Source organism: Poromitra crassiceps (assembly GCF_964638095.1).
Source record: "Poromitra crassiceps genome assembly, chromosome: 5".
NCBI classification, from domain to species: domain Eukaryota; kingdom Metazoa; phylum Chordata; class Actinopteri; order Beryciformes; family Melamphaidae; genus Poromitra; species Poromitra crassiceps.
The window spans coordinates 47,706,223-47,728,492 of NC_139642.1; the positions used below are offsets into that span (position 1 = coordinate 47,706,223).

Here is a 22,270-nt window from a genome sequence, read left to right on the forward strand (position 1 = left end):
ATTAAAAAAATACAAGAGAATAATAAACTATGTGAGTAATAAAGCAATGATAACAAAAACATAATGATTTTAAAAATGAGTACATTAGTACAAGCTCCTTGCAATTATAATGTGCTATACTTGTTTCCTTATACAGTGATAAATGTTGCATAGAAAACATCTGTTGCATACAAACACCCATTACAGCACAGTTTGTGTAAATCTCAAATATCAACAGTCATACAGTATATGGGAAGAATAGGTTATTTAAAAATATCTTTAACTGTGAATCTTAAATCCTAAAAGTTAAGAGTTGACTGATTGGGTGTCACTTCTTTTATTTTCCCATCAGATGCTGTTTAGTATTCTTCTCTGGCTTCAGTAGAATAATGTAACACTTTGAAGCAAAAAGACAGAACAACAGGCCGAAGCTGGAGGCCAGAATAGCAAATGTCTCCACTGCATCTGCATAATTACCAGGAGAGCTAATATAAGCAGGGATGAATGCCAGCCACACCGCACAGAAGATCAGCATGCTGAAAGTGATGAACTTGGCTTCGTTGAAATTGCCCGGTAACTTGCGAGCCAGAAAGGCCAGTACAAAGCACAGACAGGCCAGGAGACCAATATATCCTAGCACACACCAGAATGCAAGGTCAGAACCCACACTGCACTCCAGAATGATCTTGGAACGTTCATATTGTGTGTTTCTGTATGGAATGGGAGGAGCGTCAATGAGCCAGGAAGCACAGATAACCACCTGAACCAGGGTGCAGCTGAAGATGATGGCCCTCTGCTGCTTGGGCCCCAGCCACTTCATAATGTTGTTCCCAGGCATGGTGGAGGTGAATGCAGCCAAGACCACTAGAGTCTTCCCCAGGATGCAAGAGATGCAAAGGGAGAATGTGATGCTGAAGGCAGTGTGCCGCAGCATGCAGGACCAGGATGTTGGCTCCCCAATGAACACCAGTGCACATAGGAAACACAGAGTCAGGGAGAGCAGGATGAAGAAGCTCAGCTCTGAGTTGTTAACACGTACTATGGCCGTGTTCCTGTGATAGAGGAAGACTGCAAGGACAGCTAGGGTGAGGCAGGCACCCACCACAGCGACCACTGTCAGGGCTATGCCCAAGGAATCATAGGCCAAGAACTCCACCTTCTTGGGGATGCAGGCTGTTCCGTCTGCGTTTGACCAGAAGTTGTGAGGACAAGCTGTGCAGTCTATGGAATCTATGGAATAGTTGGGGGTGGGGGTGGGGGGATTATTTGTTCTATTTTCACCTTCAATATATCTTATATTATATTCATGTTATTTAATGAGTACCGTATACATTTTCCACAGCTTTAAAAAATCTGAAGCGGTATGAAAACGTTTGATTGTATGTTGTTTAAAGTTGCAAATATGATACACAAATATTTTACTCTTTTGTTTTAAACTCACCTGTCTGATCACTAATTTTGCCGCTGTCACATGGTACACAGTCAAAGCAGCACACAGGCTCCCCACGACGGACAGCCTTCCGGGATCCTGGAAGACAGCTGGCACTGCATACAGACACCAACACCTTGGGGACATGCAGACAATAAGGGCTTGCTCTAACTGTTCAGTCCACTGTTTTTATAGTAAAAAAAAAAAGAGTCCAGGAAACACAGTCAGGGGGATTTCAAACCACATCTATATAAGATGAATCAGCATGACATCACAACAACAAAAAAGTACTTCCGGGTGCCACTGCAGCATGAAACTGGAAGTGCACTCAGAGGGTGCATACCTCCACCAAGGCCAATACTTCAGTCTGCTATGTTATGCACATTTTGTGAGTCGGATCAGAACCCTGAAGCCACTCCCCCTACCCACCCCTCGAATCTCGACTCTCTCCGACCACCCTATCCTTAGCTACGGCCACTTTTTGCTAGCCATGCCCCCTTTCCTGACCACGCCCCCTCACACCACCAGATACACCTAGCCACTCCCCCTACCCTCCCCTCGAATCCAGACTCTCTATGTCCTTCCTATCCATATAGCTACAGCCCCTTTTCCCTAGCCCCACCCCTTTCCTTACCACGCCCCATCCCACCACCCAGATATACCTAGCCAGTCCCCCTACCCATCCTCGGACCCCAAATCTCTACGACCTTCCTATCCATAGCTACGACACCTTTTCCCTAACCCCTCCCCCTTTCCGGACCACGCCCCGTCCCACCACCCAGATATGCGTAGCCACTCCCCCAACTCACCCCTCGAATCCCAACTCTCTACGACCTTGCTATCCTTATACAGCCCCTTTTCCCTAGCTCGGATCAACACCAAAATTGTATGTGTTCTTCCTCGGGTCCCTGCTACACCCTCCCACCAAGTTTCATGAAAATAGACCCAGGAGTTTTTCTGTAATCCTGCTAACTAACAAACAGACAAACTGCACCAAAAACATCACCTCCTTGGCGGAGGTAATAAAGCTGAAAGGATGTGCCAAACAAACATTAATATCTCAAAAACTATACATCACATTGCTTATGCTGTATTTTGACATTAAGTGTTAAGAAAGCCGAATTTCAGCCTATGGGAATCACTGAATCTCACTGACTCATGTTGGAAAAGGGGTGGAAACTCAGGAGGAGGAGAAGCAGGGTCATAAAATCATGCGTTGGACCACCGGCAAGATTTATATCGCCATGGCGTGCAGAGCCGCGTAAAAACCAACCTCACTTGCAGGGTCGCTCTATCGGCTAAACGGCCCGGCTTGGCAACTTTTAGACTGAAGAAAATGGCACTAAATGGCACTAGTTTGTGGATATTAGTGGGATTTTTGGCCAGTCTAAAAGGGGCTTTAGAGTTCAAAGAGGGCATGGTTTCCCCATGATCTACGTTTTAAAACAAACGGCAGTGGCACCCGGAAGTATGGCCAATCCGTTCATTTACAAACATGCTCATTTATTTGCCCTATAATAATGAGAGTGAAGATAACAGGCACAGAACGTTGTGCTGTTGTACAGAAGAATGTTGAAACTAGTATACAAACTCTATGCTTATTTATTCATGAATGATTGATTATATAGTAAGCTTTTTAAAAATCTGTAATGCTAACAGCATACACATGAAGTATTACTGTTGTTTTAGCTTGTATTATAAAGGAATGCAGCCATATACAACAGGCATTAAAACACCAATATTGACATTTGAAAATAGGTGATGACTTTTCATTTATACTGTGTGGAGCAGTTTGCATGGTTGTCCTGTCCATGGAGGCTGTGCTGTCCACCTGACTTACCTCCACCTCAACCTACAGAACTTCAACAGTTGGCATCTGATGTAGGTAAATACACAGTGTGAGCAGCTTGCCTCACTCTGGTGCCCCGCCCAAATTATCCTCTCTTCCTGGATCACCAGCTCCTTCCCAGCAGCCTTGGTTCCATCGAACAACCCCACGTTGACAAACTCAATTTTCCCCCCACTGCCTCGCTGCCAGTTGATGACATCATAGTAGGGTATGGAGTCGCCCTTCAGGTCAAAGTTCACCTTCTCTCCACCAATGCTGAATGCCACATCCTGGAGATAGTGTTGGAGCTTGGAAACAAACAAATAATATCAGACAATATTTTACTATACTTTTTATTTGTCCAAACAAGAGTCATGATCACAGTAAGAATATGTACCTGCCAGGGATGTATGTTGTTGCTTTGAGCACATGAGTTGTTAGAGAAGGGTCCACGGCCTGGCTGACAGAGCAGGAGGTTGTGCAAGGAATACGCAAATGCATATACAGCCTTGTAGACATTATAGGCCACTCTGGGGCTGGAGGTATTCCTGTAAGCCGAGTGCTGCTCCAGGAGGGACTCTTGCCCCGAGCAAGGGGGCAGCACAGAGCCAAAGGAGGGAGAGGGAGCGCAGCCATACAGAGCCCCCCACAGCTCCTGCACCAGTGGGTTAGAGGGGTATCTGTGAGGATCTACCGTCTGCAGGTAGTCACTGAGCATTGGGATATGGCCCTGCCTGATGCCAAAGCCAATGGTGCCACCCAGGTAGGGGTAATACTCGCTCCCTGTAAAGACAGAGGCTGTGATCCAGGCCTCACTAGCCACCCACTGGATCCCTGTGATGTTCTGCTTCATGTAGTCCCGCAGGAAGGGAGTCATCTCCCCCTCGGCTGAAAACACCACCACCACCTTTGCCCCAGAGCTACGCATCACCTTTGCAGAAAGAGTGAGAGACAACAATGGAGAAGGAAAGAGATTGGTAAGGAAGATAGCAGGGCAGAGAAAACCAGATTAAAGCTAATTTAACACTAGAAGAGCCAGAATTCCATCACTAGAACAGCCGTAAGCGGTCATTTTGACCTCTAGATTCCAGACTCTATCATTTCTCTAGAGAGAGATGAATGCATTTATTGTGTTAAGATATCTTTTAAAAGGATGAAATAACACCAAAATATGCATTTTAACAAGTTTAAAGAGGTGCCATAATGTGCATTTTAACAAGTTTGAAGAAGTGCAGAATTCAATAACTACTAGAAAAGTCGTAAGTGGTCATTTTGACTGTTAAGAGTCCAAACTCTATAATCTCTCATGATAAATACCCAATTGAGAGATTAATGTATTTATTGCATCAAGATGTCTTTTAAAAAGACAAAACAACACCAAAATGTGAAAAGGATAAAAAATAAAGCCTATAGAACCCTTGGAAATCCAGTGAGGTCAAAATGACTGCCTATGGCTGTTCTAGGTAAAAAATAATAATAATAATCTTTTCTTTGCTTTCTATAAATACAGACATGTTTAAGAAAAGTCAGGTACCAGCAGAATTGTATTTTTTATTCAACAAAGTTATTGCACATATAATAGATTTCAAAAAGGTCAAATTGACTGACCATAGCTGTTAAGAGACTATATACAATTAAACACACAGGGAATTTGAAAAGTGAGTTATCAATACACATGATAAAAAGCCTTGAAATTGAATGAAGCTACTTTCTGTGAGTGAGCCAGTCTTTACTGCAATATTATTTATTTCCTATACTTCATGCTACTTCATTCAGCATCTGGTTGTATCTACAGTACCCGCATGATCTCCAGAGCCCTCTGGCGATTGTAGAGGAGAGGGATCATCTCTTGGTACGCCACACACACTCTGGTCCCCTGTAACTCCCTCAGCAGACCTTGCACAGCGAAGCGGCCATATTCATGGTCTCCCCGCACCAACCCTACCCAGGTCCAGTTGAAGCGTACCAGCAGCTGGGCTATGGCCTTCACCTGGTGTCAGGGAAAGGAGTGCTAGTGTGCTTGGTGTTATAACACAGAAGAGACTAAAGTTAATTGGCATGACAGAAAAAAGCTAGAAAACATTTTATGCTTTAGATAACCCACATTTTATAGTAGTGCAAGGTTCTATTGGCAGATTGTAATTGGCTGACTTTCTTCCCAGGCCAGACTCTCACCTGATAATCATCATTGGGGATCACTCTGAAGAAGGTTGGATACTTTCTCCTGTCACTGAGACACGCACAGGATGAGAAATAGCTGATCTGAGAAAGAAGATATAAAAACCCCTTCATCAAACAGATTACAGAACAACATCAGGGAGCACATTTCTGTTTGTGTCTTTTATTACCATTGGGATTCTGAAGGGCCGAAGGATTCTTGACACCACGATGGACTGAGCAGAACCAGATTCCCCAATCACAGCGAGCAGTGGAGAAGCACCAATGCACGTGGGTGAGTGGGCTTCAACGGGTCCATTCAGCACAGCCAGAGCTGCTCTCTGGCCTGTGAGTGGATACGCACACGAATCAAAGATTTTGTATCCAAGGGTGTGATTGGGCAATAGCTCCTCACTCTGGTTGATCTCCTCCACTGCCAGCCTCATAGTCTGAGCCCAGCGGAAAGCCCTGGGATCAAAACTGTAGTTCCACAGACACACAAACACACACACACGCACGCATGCACACACACACACACACACAGCACACACAGCACACAGAACAAAACAAAGTGGAGAAAACATGAAATTAGCAGGTGATATTCTCTCAATTTCAACTTTGTCTAAATTACTGTTTGCCCTTGCACCTGTGTTTATGTTAATTACACACATTTCTTGTAGTCTGATATGATGTTTCACAAGCTGTTTGTTTGCTTTCTGGAATTGACTTTATTGTAATCCATATCTCTTGCCAGCCACCTCAAACAGCCTTTTCCATGCTATCACTGTATCTAGAAATTGTCATGGTATGTTAAAATAAACAATGTAAGAAATAACCAAAGTTTTACAACAGTCCATGGTTGTGAGACAAAGTCAAATGCCATTGAACCATGCTAACTTGCTGATCGATTTTCATTCAACTCACCCATTGCACTTGACTGCTGCTGGTCTGTAGGTGTAGTTGAGGTCTGGCATCTCCTGGTTGTAGTGAAGGGGGAAGATTCCCCCGATAACATATTCCCCCTCAGCCACGAACCCTGGCTCAAAGCTGCTCTGTAGAGTGCACGCTTTGCCTTGAGATGGAGAGCCAGAGGTGGAGTGTGAATTTGGGGGATGCATTAAGATGAGGACATAGACAGGGTAAACCAGATGGAATAAGGATAGGGGAGTCATATTCTTACACATCCCTACATAGAGGGAGAGCAGGGAAGGAGACAAGTTATAGGAGTTGCTTGCCCCACCTTGCATCTTATTAATGACAAAGAGCGCACTGGATTGGATATGAGTCCCACCTGGGGCTGAAACTTTCAGGGGGTTGTAAAGAGCACCCGTGCGGGTGACCTGATGGAGCCGGATTTTTTAATTAGGTGATTGCCCTGATTACCTAATGATGTGATGTCATCAGTGATGTCAGTGCTGATGTCATCAGTGATCTCATAAGTTCGGTGATGATGTCATCAGACAAGGAGGCATTGTGACATCACTGATGCAATAATGTGAGCAACACACACTCACGTGCGAATAGGGCAGGCAAGGCCGAGGCGCGAGATGCCTAGTACTAAATCCACACAACTATACATTTACACTAAAATAATCTATGCTAACAGCACAATCTAGCTATAACCACTCGACTCAATCACTGACATTAGGCTCAACTGATCTGATTGTATGACGTTACAGTTATATGGACCCTTTTCCAAGCAACCGTTTTGAGGTGGTAAATCAGGAAGTCAAAGCAACATGAAAATGGTCGGTGTGAAAAGGGCCTATGAAACTCCTCTCCTCATTTTGTCAACTCTATTAGCTATTAGCGGTTGCTTTGGGGTGCGCGTGCGCACGTGTGTGTGTGTGTGTGTGGGGGGGGGGGGTCTTGGTGACGTAGAATGACCCAAAATGAGCCGTTAGTGGGTTTCAACCACTAGAGGGCACTTTCGCTACATGGAAATTATATAGTACTGTATTGTGATGGCCGGTCGGCCTGCTGCTACTTCCAGTGGCATTGAGGCTCTGTCTACATCGAGTGCTGTCCAGGGTGCTGAAGGAAGGTGGCGGTCTAGGCGCAGAGTTGGTTTACCACCAGCGAGTGATTGAAGATGAGGAGCAGGGGGCATCTTGCAATAAGCTCTCATGTTGTGCACCTGCAATCGGCCCTATTTAACAGCTCTCTTCACAGACTGCCGATGCTGAAACTTGGACACGATTGACCTTGTCTGCTGCCACAGATCTGCCCTGTTCTGTCTGCCTCTGCCTGGACTCGTCTGCCTGTCTATTGTCATGAGTTTGACAGTATGGAAGTACTGGATCGTGCCTTGCCTTCATTGGGATTCTGTTTACCATTACCTTTGCAACCTAACCTGCTCATTCCGCTATGTTGGAGTTTTGAGGATTAACTGTTTTACTTAGCCTTTGCCTGGAGTATTCCTAAATTTGTTTACTGGAGCCTTTTTGTACAGACCTGGAAGGCACATTATTCCTGCCTGTTTTTTCCCCCTGGGAGTGAAACCCAGCACTCTACCGTTATACGAATACTTTGAAACGTTTACTTTGTGTCTGCCTACTCTATCATTGCGTTCAGCCTTTTACACAGGCATTACGTTACATTAAGCTGGATGAACTAGGCGAGCAGGTTCGAGGCCTCACCACCGCCCTCCAGCAGCTCGCTCCTGCAACACCAGCAGCTCGTGGCCCTGCGGCCGTCTCCAGTGGCCTGCCGAGTGGAGATCGGGCCCCAGCTCAGTCCCCAGAACCCCCCATGCCTCGCTCCAGAAAAGCTTGGTGCTAAGGCTGATACATATGTCGGCCATTCCGTATGCAGTGTGATCTGGCAATCCAAGTGCCACTAAGATTAGCCCTAAGATTTGTGGCTTCTACAGGAACATCATACCACCATTTCACAACTAGCTCGCCCCTAAGTCTACCTTCGCTGATACATCATGGCTAATAATCAAAATCTCATTGTAGAATATGAATGGGGAAATACTCTTCTCCTTCAGCTTAGACAGATTCCAGAGTTAATCTTTAATATGCTCATACCAAACACACACACACCAGATGATATTTCATTCAAATTATTTTATTTATTTGTACAATTTGGCATAAATATATATGTGATTATCCATTATTTTCACCTATGCATCATTTTTTTCTTGTCATTTTTTTCTGGTTTCAGAATTATGATGTAGCACTTGGGAGCAAAAATGCAAAACAGGACGCCAAAAGAGGAAGCGAGAATAGCAAAAACATGGACAGCCACTGTGTATTTGCCAGCTGTGCTGACATAGACTGGGATAAATGTAATCCACACTGCAAAGAATATCAGCATGCTGAAGGTGATGAACTTCGCCTCATTGAAATTATCCGGTAGTTTCCGAGCCAAAAAAGCCATGAGGAAGCACATGCAGGCTAGGACCCCGATGTATCCAAGAACACACCAGAACCCGACCTCAGACCCAGTGGCACACTCGATGATGATGGTGGCACTGAGGTAACCTGTGTTGTGGTTGGCGTAAGGCGGACTGGTGAGCAGCCAGACAAGACAGATTAACACCTGAGCAGTGAAAAGATGGGAAGAATGTAGGCTACATTTTATCACTGCAGTTGAAAAGTTGATACTCAACCTGGTCTCACCGCATGGTATACTGTACAAATAACATGGGTTTCCACTTTCAAAATACGTGCAATGTGTATGTGAAAGTCCCATTTTATGAGTGTAAAATTAGACTTTCATGTAACTGTCCTCGGAGCGTAAAGACCGGTGTGCCTACGCCGGGCTGGGCCTGAGTCAAGCCCCCGTGGCTCGAGCTCAAGCAGCACCCGGGTAAACTCGGTGTAACCGGTGGCATTAGGCCATTTCCTGGTTGAAAACAGCACCGCGTTTCCTGGTTAAGTTCAGGCAAGTAAAATGACTTGGTTGGGTGGTAACCGAAACAACTTAAAAACGGTTAAAAGGGGCTCGAACTGGCACTCTCACGACGCGAAAGTTGAGAGTTGGGGACGCTACCTATAGCAAGCGGTCTGGCGGTCGCCTCGTGGCATGTCCACTGCACACAACTGGTAGGTAATTTGGCGTATTCACTGCACGTAATTTGAAAGTAGAAAATCGTGTTATTTGTACGCAGATTACTACATATCATAATTTATTAACTGACAAAAAGCACGGCAACTTTTGAAGAATATTTCTACCTGGAGAGCTGTGCATAGAAGTACACTGGCTTTCTGCTGGTTGGGTCCAAACCACCTCATTGCATCACTTCCTGGCATTGTGGCCCTAAAGGCCATCAGGACCACCACTGTCTTAGCCAGGAGACACGAAATGCAAAGAGCAAAGCTGATGCCAAATGCTGGGTAGCGGACACTGCAGAGCCAATCCGAAGGCTCACCAATGAACAACAGGCCAATAAGGAAACAGATGGCAAGGAATAGCAGAAGAAGGAAGCTCAATTCCATGTTGTTGGCCCGAACCAATGGTGTATCTCTGTGTGTGAAGAATATAGCAAGGATGGAGAGGGAAAGACAAGCTCCGAGGACAGATACAGCACACAGAACAATACCCATTGACTCGTGATAAGACAGGAACTCAATATTCTTTGGGATGCAGAGATCTCTAGCTTCATTAGGCCATGTGTCCTCTGAGCAGCGTGAGCATTCTAAAGAATCTGGTGGAGATAGTGAGTGAACAGAACATTTTAATGCAAAATAATACTCGTATCTATAGCCGTAAATACACACAATCTACAGTAGGCTACCAATCAAAGGTTTGGACACACCCGATCGAATGTATGTACCGGTATGTATGAATGTTTTCATGATCTTACAGCCATTTATTATTATTATTATTATTATTATTATTATTATTACCTTTATTATTATTATTATTATTATTATTATCATTATTATTATTATTATTATTACCTTTATATATTTTTTATTAACAAATATAAATGTGACATTAATACCTATATAATTCCTTTCCAAAGCCTTTGCCTTTCCATCAAGGAAAAGGGTGGCTAGTAATTTAAAGAAACTAAAATATAAGATCATCTAGATTTCTTTAACACTTTTTTGGCCACTGCATAACGCCACTTGTGTTATTTCATAAATAGTAAAAAATAAAGAAAAATGTGTGTCCAAACTTTTGACTGGTGTATATTTGGATAACTTGTGATAAATTGTGAGAGAACACTGAACCCACCAGTCTCATTGCTGACTTCCCCCTCAGCACAGGTGACACAATCGAAACAGCAGACAGGCTCGCCCTTCCTCCTGGCTACACGGCTGCCTGGAGGGCAGCTGTCACTGCACACAGAGCGCGCTGGCTGACAGGCAGAGGGCAGCCACTCAGAAACACGCTGATTTGGTTCTATATCGTGTTACACTGATTATACTGCAATCATACTGTACGTAACTATATACTGCAATCGAACGTAACCATATATACTGCTATACAATGCTATGCCAGATACAGACTAAAACAAGGTAGGTACAGTATGAAAACCAAAGATTCCAGTGTGACACATCAATGCTAAAAATAAGTAAATAAATCATTAACAGAATTCCAATTTGCTGCTAATAGTGTAATAATCTTGTTAACATAATACATTCAATGTGATAAAGGCTCTCTAAAGTTAATGGGTGACATTTTTTAAATTACCTTGCCCATGCATATTCATCCCTTTTTCAGATGTAACAACATTGTTAAACAAATGTATTAGTATGTTTTGAAGTATGTTAAGTTAACATGTTTGTGTTTGGGGTCCTTTACGTAATTTGCAGGTCCACATGTAAATTAGCCTTGAAGGTGGCATTTTGACGTGTTAGTCCTTTAATGAGCATTTAAACAATATCAACTATGTCTATGCAGTAGTTTGCAAACTAATAACAGCAAATTGGCTAACGCATTAATGAAGAGTACATAGAAGAGTCTAAGAGGTAAACATGGTCTCAAGCCGCTCGTCAGAGAACACACCTGCTGCCCAACAGGCCACTGAATGGCTGAGTCGTTAATGACCAGGCTACGCCCAGCAGCCGATGAAGCATCATAGAAGCCCACTTTAAGCAGCTGCAGTGAGCCATCATGCCCCCTTTGCCAGTTCATGAGGTCATAGTAAGCAACGGGGTCACCGTTCTGGTCAAAGGTGACTTCCTCTCCCAGTGTAGAAAACTTAGCATGCTTCATATAGTGGAGGAGCTGAGGGAGAAAGAGTCAAAGGTTATCAAACCAACAGACTATGGCGTATTTGACTTCTTTCGCTCCTTTTTTCTGTTATTTTGATTTAAATGTGATGTCAGTTGTACTCTCACCTGCCATGGTTTAACATTCTTAGGGTCCCCACAGCTGCCATTAAGAAAAGGCCCCTGTCCTGCTATACAGTTACTCATATCCTGCAGGGCATGAGCCACCAGGTACACAGCCTTGTAGACATTATAGGACACCCTTAACTGGCTCACATCAGAATAAGGGGAGTAAACGTCATCTAAGTCCTCCATGCCTTTACAAGGCACCCTGTCTAGGTAGTTGACCCTGTGAGAGTGGCTGTTGACGGACCCATTCAGTCCACAGTTAAAAGTCTCTTGCCAAAATTCAGCCAGGAAAGCTGACTCATGAATGTCGGAGGGTCTGAGCCTAGTCAGATACTCCTTCAGCTGAGGAATAACGTCAGCCCTCCGGATGCCGAATCCCAGGGTTCCCGTCAGGAGATCGCCAAACTCCTCCCAGAGTGACTTGGCAGTGGCCCAGGCCTCGCTGGCAAGCCACTGCAGCCCGTTCACATCCCGACGCCTGACCTCTCTCAGGATGCTCTGTAGCTCCGACTCACCAGAGAAGTTAATGATCACCTTTGAGGACGCCACCTGAAGAGCAAAAATTGCAATCGTAGTTCAAACATAATGACATTTAACAGTTTGAAGTGCCTTTTTCAAATGTGACACAGGAATTGATTCGAGCACTAGTTAAAGTGATGTACAAATAATTGATTTCTGTAGTTAATCTGTGAGGAACAATCTATATTGACATAGACCTACCTGAATAACATCTAGGAGCTGATCGAGAGCCTGCTGACTCAGGACTACAGGGTAGAAGTGAATGTAGGCAGGACACACACCATACTGTACTGACTCCTGGAGGAAAAGCTGGATGGCAAAACGGGCATAGTCCGACTCCACCCCAATGACTCCCACCCAAGTCCAGCCAAAATAGCTGACCAGGCGGGCCAGGGCTCTGATCTGGAAGGCGTCACTAGGCATGGTGCGCATGAACGTGGGGAACTCCCTTTGGTCACTCAGACAGCTACAGGATGCAAAATAGCTCACCTGGTATTATAGTGAACAATGGTTAGCTCAGCTGCACACACTGGATCACTCACAAGACATTATTACAATGTTGCTGTCTTTAAAAGCATTCAGTGCGACACAATTTTTCCTTCAGTTGAAATGGACAAGAAAGACTCATTACAGTTGCATCTTTAAGTTTAACTACCGGTATATTATTAAGCTGCAAAAAAATTATGAAGAAATACACTAGCAGTCAAAAGTTTGGACACACCTGGTTGTTATGTCTTTCATGATCTTAAGCCATTTTGACCTAAAGGCTTACGCTCAAATGCTTGAAGTTTTTTTTTTTTTTTTAGACAAATAAATTGTGCCATTGATGCCTATGTATGAATTTCTTTCGAAAGCATGAATGCCTTTCCATCAATGTAAAGGGCGACTACTTTAAATAATCCTTAATACTGTATATTAATATAGTTTTGATTTGTTTAAGGCTTTTTTGGTCACTGTATAATTCAATTTGTTTTGTTTCAGAGTTTTGAGGTCTTCACTATTTTCTAAAATATGAAACATTGTAAAAGTAACGAAAAATGTCTGTGTCCAAAGGTTTGCCTGGTGGCATAAAGTATAAGGTGTTAACATTTTTATAAACCTTTATATCATATATTTTAAAATTTCAATACTACACATACATTCACAAATATAATATCCAATCAAAAGCGGAAAACTGGTAACTGTCACTTCATTTTATGAAACTGTAGATGCCAGGGATAGTACAAAAGATCACAATAATGTGAGAAAACAAAAGTACATTTATTATAAATATTATCATCATAAAGAACTCACCAGGGGTATGTGGAAGGAACCCAGACTTCTTAGCAGAGCCATGGAAACCCCAGAGGCAGCATCTCCTATGATAACAGGAGACACAGCACTGTGTACGGCAGCACAGCCTAAGTTTGAGCTTCGCCCTGAACTTGTCCCATCTCTTTCTGTCTCCTCACCATCATCTCTGGAGCCTCTCTCTGGCTGGCCGTTCACCAAGAGCAAAGAGCCTCTCAGAGACACAGGTATGTCGTCACAGCTGTCACGGATGTGAAAACCCAGCTTCAGCTGTGGGAGAAGGTCGCTGCGCTGGTTGATCTCTTTGATTGCAAAAGTCATGGTCTGCATCCAACGCAAGGCACGGGCACTGAAACTGGAAGTAGCCTCGTGAATACAATTTGTATTAGATAGCACAGATAAACACATTAATTTCATACAATTTTTAAGTATGGATCTAATAAAATACACATTGACTACATATGATAAATAACAATCAAATGCTCACTTACTACTTATATGTATTAGGTTTTGGTTTTGTTCTATATGTTGGAATAGAAGACACAGGACTGTAGTGAAGAGGGAATAAGCCACCTAGAACCACATCTCCATCTTCATAGAAACTATGTGTCTCTTCTTCCCCCAAGAAAACACATTGTTCCATGACAGCAGCTGAGACTTGCTTGCCTCCATAGAGAGAGAGCAGCACAAGGAGCTTGGCAGCCAGATGTGCCATGACCGACGCAGGCTTTATAAGCTCTGGTTCACCAATGTTAAATATTCCTGTAGGTGAATCTGAGAGAACAGCCAACCTCCCTACTGGCCACATGAAAAGGACAATGATAGCCCAGGCCACTGATTTATATAGTTAGTACATGGAAATCAGAGGGGTCCGCCCAGCTAGCTGTGACATCACAAAAGGTTACACCTTAAGGCCACAACAGACTCGTCCGTCCGCCTCGAATTGGAGCCGTCTCGCTGTCTGCCGGCGCCAGCGAGCCCTACATGTTAGGACGTCAGCACGTTGGTTGCAGTAAACCTCCAACACACTAGGTGGCTTCGGGTGCACTAGGCGGGTCATGGCGCACTACTATGACGTAATCTCGCTGTTTACCCAGAACTTTCAATCATGGCGGCGGCATTGGATGCTCTTGGTTTATTGGCAGCGCTGGACATTATCTTACAATATAATGAGGAAATTGACGTGGAGCACGCGATGTTGCTGAGACGGGAGAGGAGAAGAACAACAACGACAAGGTCTCGCAGTATGCGCGTCACCGGATATACGTATGCGGCCCAAGGCAACGGCCAATTACAACTCTCGTGCAGCTGACGTTACGCACGTATCGTCGCCGCTGAGTTACATTTTGGAGGAGCCCCCGTCAGCCGACGACGTCCCCTCCCCGCATGACGGCGTCCACCCGCCGTCATACGGGGAGGGCGGGGCGAGGCTCTGACGGACGAGTCTGTAAACGCCTTTAAGTTCCTGAAGTAGGATGAAAAGTGTAAAGCCCAATTGATGCTTTGAGGCTCAACCATTTTTAAACTGTCTCTCAACATTTATGACGTCTTTAGCGATAGAAAAATGTGTCTCTCGCCACTTTTCTTTGGTGTTGCGTACCTGGAGAATGTTGTATGTCGCGGACACCGTCATATTTTGTCACGCACTGTGATTGGCTGGCTAGAGAGAGAGTTCCGTCAGTAGTGGTGTCTGACAGCCAGCTTGCCCGGGCCAGCAGCTGCCTCCAACAGCTAGGTCTCGGTGTGGGCGGAGTGGAGGTCTATGAGTGCCCGTGGTTATTTTTATTCCTCCGCTGGGCGATAGCCGTGGCCGGAGCCATTATGTTTTCGGGTTCTTGTCGGTCCATACGTCCCTACATCTGTACGATTCTCATTAATGCAATATTTCAGGAACGCCTTGATGGAATTGCTTCAAATTTGGCTCAAACGTCCACTTTGACTCAAGGATGAACTGATTCAATTTTGGTGGTCAAAGGTCAAAGTTCAAGGTCACTGTGACCTCACGAACACCATTTTCATGCTCGTTAACGCGAAATCTCAGGAACGCCTTGATGGAATTGCTTCAAATTTAGCTCAAACATCAACTTGGACGAAAGGATGAACTGATTCGATGTTGGTGGACAAAGGTCAAATTTCAAGGTCACTGTGGCTGCATGTCCATCTGTTCAATCAAGGAAGGGGGCGGGGCTACGTAAAAGGGGCCATAGCTAGGGATATGAAGGTCATAGAGATTCGGGATTCGAGGGGTGGGTAGGGGGTGTGGGAGAAGGGCGTGGTGAGAGAAATGGGCAGAGCAATGGAAAATGGACTGTAGGTAGGGATGGGAAGGTCGTAGAGTCAAGATTCAAGGGGTGTGTATGTGGAGTGGCTAGGAGGTGTGGGTGGTGGGAAGGGACATGGTGAGGGAAAGGGGCAGGGCTAGGGAAAAGGGGCCATAGCTAGGGATAGGAAGGTCATAGAGGGTCGCGGTTCGAGGGGTGGCTAGAGAGAGCGGCTAGGCGGATGTGGGTGGTCGGAGGGGGTGTGGAGGTCAAGGAAGGGTTGCAGGGCTGCGGAAAAGGGGGTGTGGCTAGGGATACGAAGGTCGTAGAGTCGGGATTCGAGGGGTGGGTTGGGGGAATGTGGGTGGTGGGAGGGGCTGTAATCAGTAAGGGGTGGGGCTAAGAATTGGAAGATCGTAGAGAATCAGGGTTCGAGGGGTGGGTTGAGGGGGTGGTGGATAGGGGGTCCTGGGTGGTGGGAAGGACTGGTGAGGGAGGGGGTGGGGCTAGCGGAAAGGGGCGGTAGCTAGTGATAGGAAGGTCATAGACAGTCGGGGTTCGAGGGGTGGGTGGGGATTAGTGGTTGGGGGGATGTGGATGGTTTTGGGTTAGGGGTAGGACCATTTTCGATGTTGAAAATGATTAGCCGTGTTGTGAGGTACCCCCAAACATTGCCTAAAATGCAATGAGGCTGAATGGCCATATAATACCACTGTACTGTGGACTTCAAGGTATTTGTGCTTGTATGAGTCTGGACAGACAGATTTAGACTGCTGACTTGTTGGCGGGGGCATACAACCACGATCCGGTATTTCTAGTTTAAACGTGAGACGGGGTGCATGTGTAAGTTGTTGGCATTGAGTCAATTATCACCCCCTGTTGGTACAGCACCTTCATACATGCATGTACGTTTCACAGATAGGCGAGGCAAAACGTGACACCGGACAGGTGCGTTTATTACAATTTTGGGACTACTAGTATTCATTCATTATCATCACATATTTAAAAAATATTAATATGTGCATTATGTATGAAGCTCCCTACTCCAAAGTTCCACGTTATGTTTGCAATGCTCAGTAAATTGTTAACAAGTGGGTTGTAAAACACAACAGGGCATTTAGGTCTATTTGAGCCTCTATCATGGTTGGATGTGATGACCACTGAAAATGTCAATTTAACACTTTATTTTTCATTATTGTTATATTGCTTATTTTTTATTCCGTCTGTCTTATCTCATAGCCGATATCCTGAAAGGGACTAAAGTCATTTATGTTTGAAAACCATTTGTTTACCCTGTTGTTAATGTACTGTAAGTTGCAACTGTGTCATATGGGAGCCAAGTAATGATAATTTGTTTTACTGGAGCTTGTCTCCAACTGCTTGTCTCCAACTACAAATATCTTGGAGTCCAGCTGGACAACAAGCTGGGCTGGTCTGTCCACATGGAGGCGCTGTATAAAAAAGGTCAAAGCCGACTGTATTTTTTAAGAAGGCTGAGCTCTTTTAACATCTGCAGGCCCCTACTGTGTTCTTTCTACCAGTCGGTGGTGGCCATGCTCTGTTCTTTGGGGTGGTGTGCTGGGGGGAGGGTGCTCGCTCAGCTGACAAGAACAGAGTCAATAAACTCATCCGGAAGGCGAGCTCCACCTCTGGGACTGAGCTGGAGCAAATCCAGCAGGTGGCAGAGCGGAGAATGCTCTCCAAACTCCACTCCATCATGAGCAATCCCGCTCACCCACTCCATGCCCTGGAGGTGGTTTAGCTGAGCACCTTCAGTCGTAGGCTGATCCCACCCAAGTGCAGGACTGAACGTTACAGGAAGTCCTTCCTGATAGCTGCCATCAGGTTGTTTAATCAACACATCAAAGAATGTCTCTATACCTATGCTGTGCATATATGCACTTCCCTGCACTTTAGATATTTGTGCAATGTACCGGGGTATGTTTTACTCTGTGTGTGTGTGTGTGTGTGTGTGTGTGTGTGTGTGTGTGTGTGTGTGTGTGTGTGTGTGTGTGTGTGTGTGTGCGCGTGCGTGCGCGCATGTGCTTGTGTGCGTGTGTGGGTGTTGCTGCTTATATTGTATTTTAACTTGTTGGCCAGCGGTGCCTGTTTTTCCTGTTTTTGTCCTGACATGTTGAATGTAGCTGCATTACGTGACACATGAATTTCCTTCCAGTGTTCAACCTGGAGAAAAAACAAAATCACAAAAGTCTAAATCATGTATTAGCAATCAACAATTAGCAAAATTAATATTTACAATATGACACCATTTGTTAATTTTAATAAATCATAGTCTTTTGTTCAGATTTTTCTCCATGACATACTTCTTGGTATTTTTCTCTGGCTTGATTAATATTATGTAACATTTAGGTGCAAAAATGCTAATCAACAAACCAAATGCAGAGGACAAAATTGCAAATATTTCCACGGCTACAGTGAACTTGCCAGGAGAACTGACATAAGCAGGGATAAAAGTGATCCACACTGCACAGAATATCAGCATGCTGAAGGTGATGAATTTAGCTTCATTGAAGTTATCAGGCAACTTCCGGGCTAGAAATGCCAGGAACAAACATATTGCTGCGAGGATCCCTATGTACCCAAGGACCGCATAGAAGGCAGTTTCAGAACCAGTGTTACATTCTAAAACAATCTTCTTATTGCTGTATCTGAAAACCATGTCCGGGAAAGGTGGGTTTAACTTAAGCCACAGCACACATATAACTATCTGAAACAAAGTGCACGAGCAGACTATGATTCTCTGCTGGGCAGGACCAAACTTTGCTGCCAATTTGTTACCAGGAACGGTGGCTTTGAACGCTGTCACTACAACAATAGTTTTTCCCAAAACACAGGAAATACAAAGTGCAAAGGTCACTCCAAAAGCTGTGTGTCGCAGCATGCAAGTCAAGACTGTGGGTCTGCCGATGAAGGTGAGGGGACAGAGGAAACACAGAAGCAGAGAAAACAACAGGAAACAGCTGAGCTCAGAGTTGCTGGCCTTAATTACAGGCGTTTCTCTGTAATGGATGAATATCAACAATGTGGCCAGCGACAGAGAAGCCCCTAGGAGGGATACAACTGTGAGTGCTATTCCCATTGGCTCATGATATGACAGGAACTCAATCATTCTCAGAATGCACTTGTCTCTCCTCTCATTGGACCAATATTCCTGTGGACAGGGTGTGCAGTCTGCTGCACCTGTTGAAAATGAGTAGATAAAAGATAACATGCTGTACGATTTAAAAGCAACAACAACAATATTGTGCAGTGACACTAAAATGTTATTATTACTCTATGTACAATGATGCTGCTGAGTATGCATTGGGCATGTTTGTAGTAGTGTAGTGTAGTATGCTTTACATGCTTTAGGATATCAAAATTATGCTACCTGTTGAGTTGGCTATAGTTCCATCGGCACATGGGATGCAGTCAAAACAGCAGATGGGTTTTCCCTTAATTTGGGCTTTCCTGGTTCCCTCTGGACAAACATTAGTGCACACTGATTTTGGAACCTGGGGGGAATTGCAGAGCAGAATCTCAAAATTCCCATGCAATAATGGTACCGCCAAAATAATTGGTGCTTGACATACTCTGCAGTTTTTTTGTTTTTTTTTAACCATTAAGTCTATACACTTTCAAAACAAGGCTCATTTTGATTACCATTTCCCCTGTCCTCCACACTATCTTTTCCTCCTGGATGCTGAGCTCATAGTCACTATTGGCAGCAGAGGCAAACTGCCCCAGTGTCACATGTTGCACCTGTCCGTCTCTCAGCTGCCAGTTAATGATGTCATAAGAAGCAGGAGGGTCCCCGTTCTGGTCAAAGAACACAGTCTCCCCAAACGGATTCATAAAATGAACCCTTTGCAGGTGAGCAAGGACCTGAAAAGAAGATAATGGTAGCGTTAAGTAGAAAATATAATATATGTCACTTTTTACACATTTCCAAGATGATTATATATATTAACAAAAAACGTATACAGAAAGAAGGCTGCAACACAGTCTCACAGACAATTGTAAAATAGCAACATTTGGAAAGAAATGAAAATATGATCTACTGCGTATTTTGTATGCTATGAATTGCTCATGTATTCTCACCTCTTTAGGCTGAATTTCTGATATTTTCAAGCATGGTCTCGCTGCTTTCCTTCCAACTGGTTCACAAAATACCAAATGGTGAAGGGCGTGCGCAATAGCATAAACAGCCTTATACACATTATAAGACACTCTAAGCTGTGTGACATTGAAGAATACATTCTGTGAATCCATTAGTGACTCAGTTCCTGTGCACATTTCACTCTTGGCCTGAGTCCCTGAGAGTTCCCCAGGTAACGGGGGTCTACAGCCCACCATAACCTCCCAGAAATCCCTCACAAAGGCTGCACCTGTGCTGGTATAAGGGCTGATGCCCATAAGGAATGGTCTTAGTTTTGGGATGGCCATCTTCCGTACCACAAACCCTATTGCTCCTCCAAAAGACCGGTATATTTCAGGTGTGGAGGGTCGTGCAGCTGTTATCCAGGCCTCACTGGCAATCCACTGAATCCCTGTAATGTTCTGTTTCACTACCTCTTTCATCAAAGGGTAAAGGTCCCCCTCTGGAACAAAAGCCAGGATGACTTTGACAGTTGATTGTTTGATCATTTCCACCACATCCAGAATTTTATCCATTTTGTATGTCCGTAGAATTGTCCCAACAAATGCAATACAAACACCAAGCTTTTTAACCTCTTCAGTAAAGGCCAGAATCCCATTCCTCCCATAATCATTGTCTGACTGTACGGCTCCGATCCACTGCCAGCCAAAGCGTTTGACCAGTGCTGCCAAAGCTTTAGCCTGGAAGTAGTCACTGGGGATTGTCCGGAAAAACGTTGGGTATTTAGCTTTGTCACTCAGGCAGGCACATGTTGAGAAATAACTGACCTATGCAAAGAAGAACAGTGAAAAGGATCAAACAAAAAAAAGTCATAAAACAGGCATTACATAGTCATCTTAAAAGCATTACACAAAAAGATGAAACCTTTTATAAAGCAACTCATTTCCAGCTCTTACTATTGGCACTCGGAATGGTCCGAGGGTTCCAGCCACAGCTAAAGACTGAGATGATCCTGACTCTGCTATCAGGGCAGAAATAGGTGGAAGGCATGGAGAAGTCGATTCCATCTCTTCTGGCTCACTAACCAACGTTAGAGCAGCGCGTAAAGTGTTTGTAGGAGATGCACAAGAGTTAAGAATCCTATAGCCAAGAGATATGTTTGGCAGGAGAGTAGGGTCTTTGTTGATCTCTTCAATTGCAAATATCATCACTTGGGTCCAGCGAAAAGCACGCAGGTCAAATCTAAAAAAGGTTTCAGTAATTGTTATAGATTCCACCATAAAATGACAGAGCATTTAAACGCAATGGCAAGTTTGTAAGAAAATGTGATGTCAATAGTTACCCCGCACATCTCACTCCAGGTGGGTCCCATTCAAATGAACTAGTGCTGCTCAGCTGTTTGTTGAAGACAGGGAAAATGCCCCCGATCATAACGTCTCCCTGCTGGAACAAACTGGGCATGTTAAACCTGCCTAGCAGTTCACAGCCAGAAGCTGAGTGCAGGCAGAGAACAGACAAAGAGAAGAGCGTGGCCCGCTGCAGCTCATGCATGTTGCTCAGCATTTTTTGAGAGATATAGCCTACAGTGTTGTTGCTCTTATAACTCTATGTCGCATGCAGGTGGACAGGTGCTCACTTGATTAATGTGTACATAGTTCCCACAGGGCACAGCGATCTCAGATTGGTACAGGTTGGCACAACAGGGAATGATGATTGCTATATTGATGAACTCATGCCCTGAATTGTTAGCATAGCATAGTGCAGAACTCTGAAATCATTGTAGTGTAAGAGCAAAAAAAGAACAAAAACAAAAAACATGGGTAGGTTAATAATAAATGATGTGGAATAACAGACTGAGCAGTAGCATAGTAGCAATGTTTATCCTGTTATATGGGTGATCAGCAGGAGGCCCGAGAAGTTGACTAGGACTGAGTGAGAGGGGTGTAGCAGTTCTTTCTCCCTCTTTTCGTCACCAGGCTCCCCTAAACCTGAATCTGGAGTGACAGCGACAGGATGTTTGAGCCATTTATCCATGTTTGCTACTGTAGCTAGTTGATTTGTGCAGTTTTTGAGATGCGTGAATGTGACCTCTTCATAGAATAGTGCACAGTTAGCACAGGGGTGGGCAATTATTTTTCTTGGGGGGCCACATGAGAAACCCAGATTGTTGCCGGGAGCCAACATCCCCCCCCAGGTCTAAGTTAATAACACCTGCCGGGGGGGATCTACAGTACGCAAGTGGGCAATGTTTGTTTGTTCTGTTTGTTTAAATTTGATGATGATGTGCATTTTGACCTCACTGATGATGTCATCAGTGATGTCATAAGACTAATAATGTCATCAGTGATGTCATAAGAGCAAAATCTTCTTATGAGATCATTGATGATGTTATAGGCACTGATGTAAACT

At 44.4% G+C, this 22,270-nt stretch overlaps 1 protein-coding gene across 1 annotated transcript; it reads right to left on the reverse strand.

Moving 5' to 3' along the window:
• Window positions 1-316: 316 nt before the first annotated feature.
• LOC310776545 (uncharacterized protein) lies at window positions 317-21,334 on the reverse strand (the record flags this gene model as incomplete). Its single annotated transcript, XM_083636725.1, has 21 exons — window positions 21,204-21,334; window positions 20,818-21,103; window positions 19,864-20,688; window positions 19,426-19,647; window positions 19,154-19,277; window positions 18,068-18,963; window positions 13,663-13,825; window positions 13,505-13,569; window positions 12,413-12,700; window positions 11,693-12,241; window positions 11,479-11,579; window positions 8,697-8,907; window positions 6,574-6,579; window positions 6,318-6,445; window positions 5,585-5,873; window positions 5,412-5,498; window positions 5,035-5,226; window positions 3,634-4,167; window positions 3,320-3,544; window positions 1,421-1,544; window positions 317-1,209 (listed from the first exon to the last, which is right to left on the reverse strand). Exons 1-21 carry the CDS (start codon window positions 21,320-21,322, stop codon window positions 317-319), a joined length of 6,327 nt encoding a protein of 2,108 aa, XP_083492851.1. The 5' UTR covers window positions 21,323-21,334.
• Window positions 21,335-22,270: the final 936 nt, after the last annotated feature.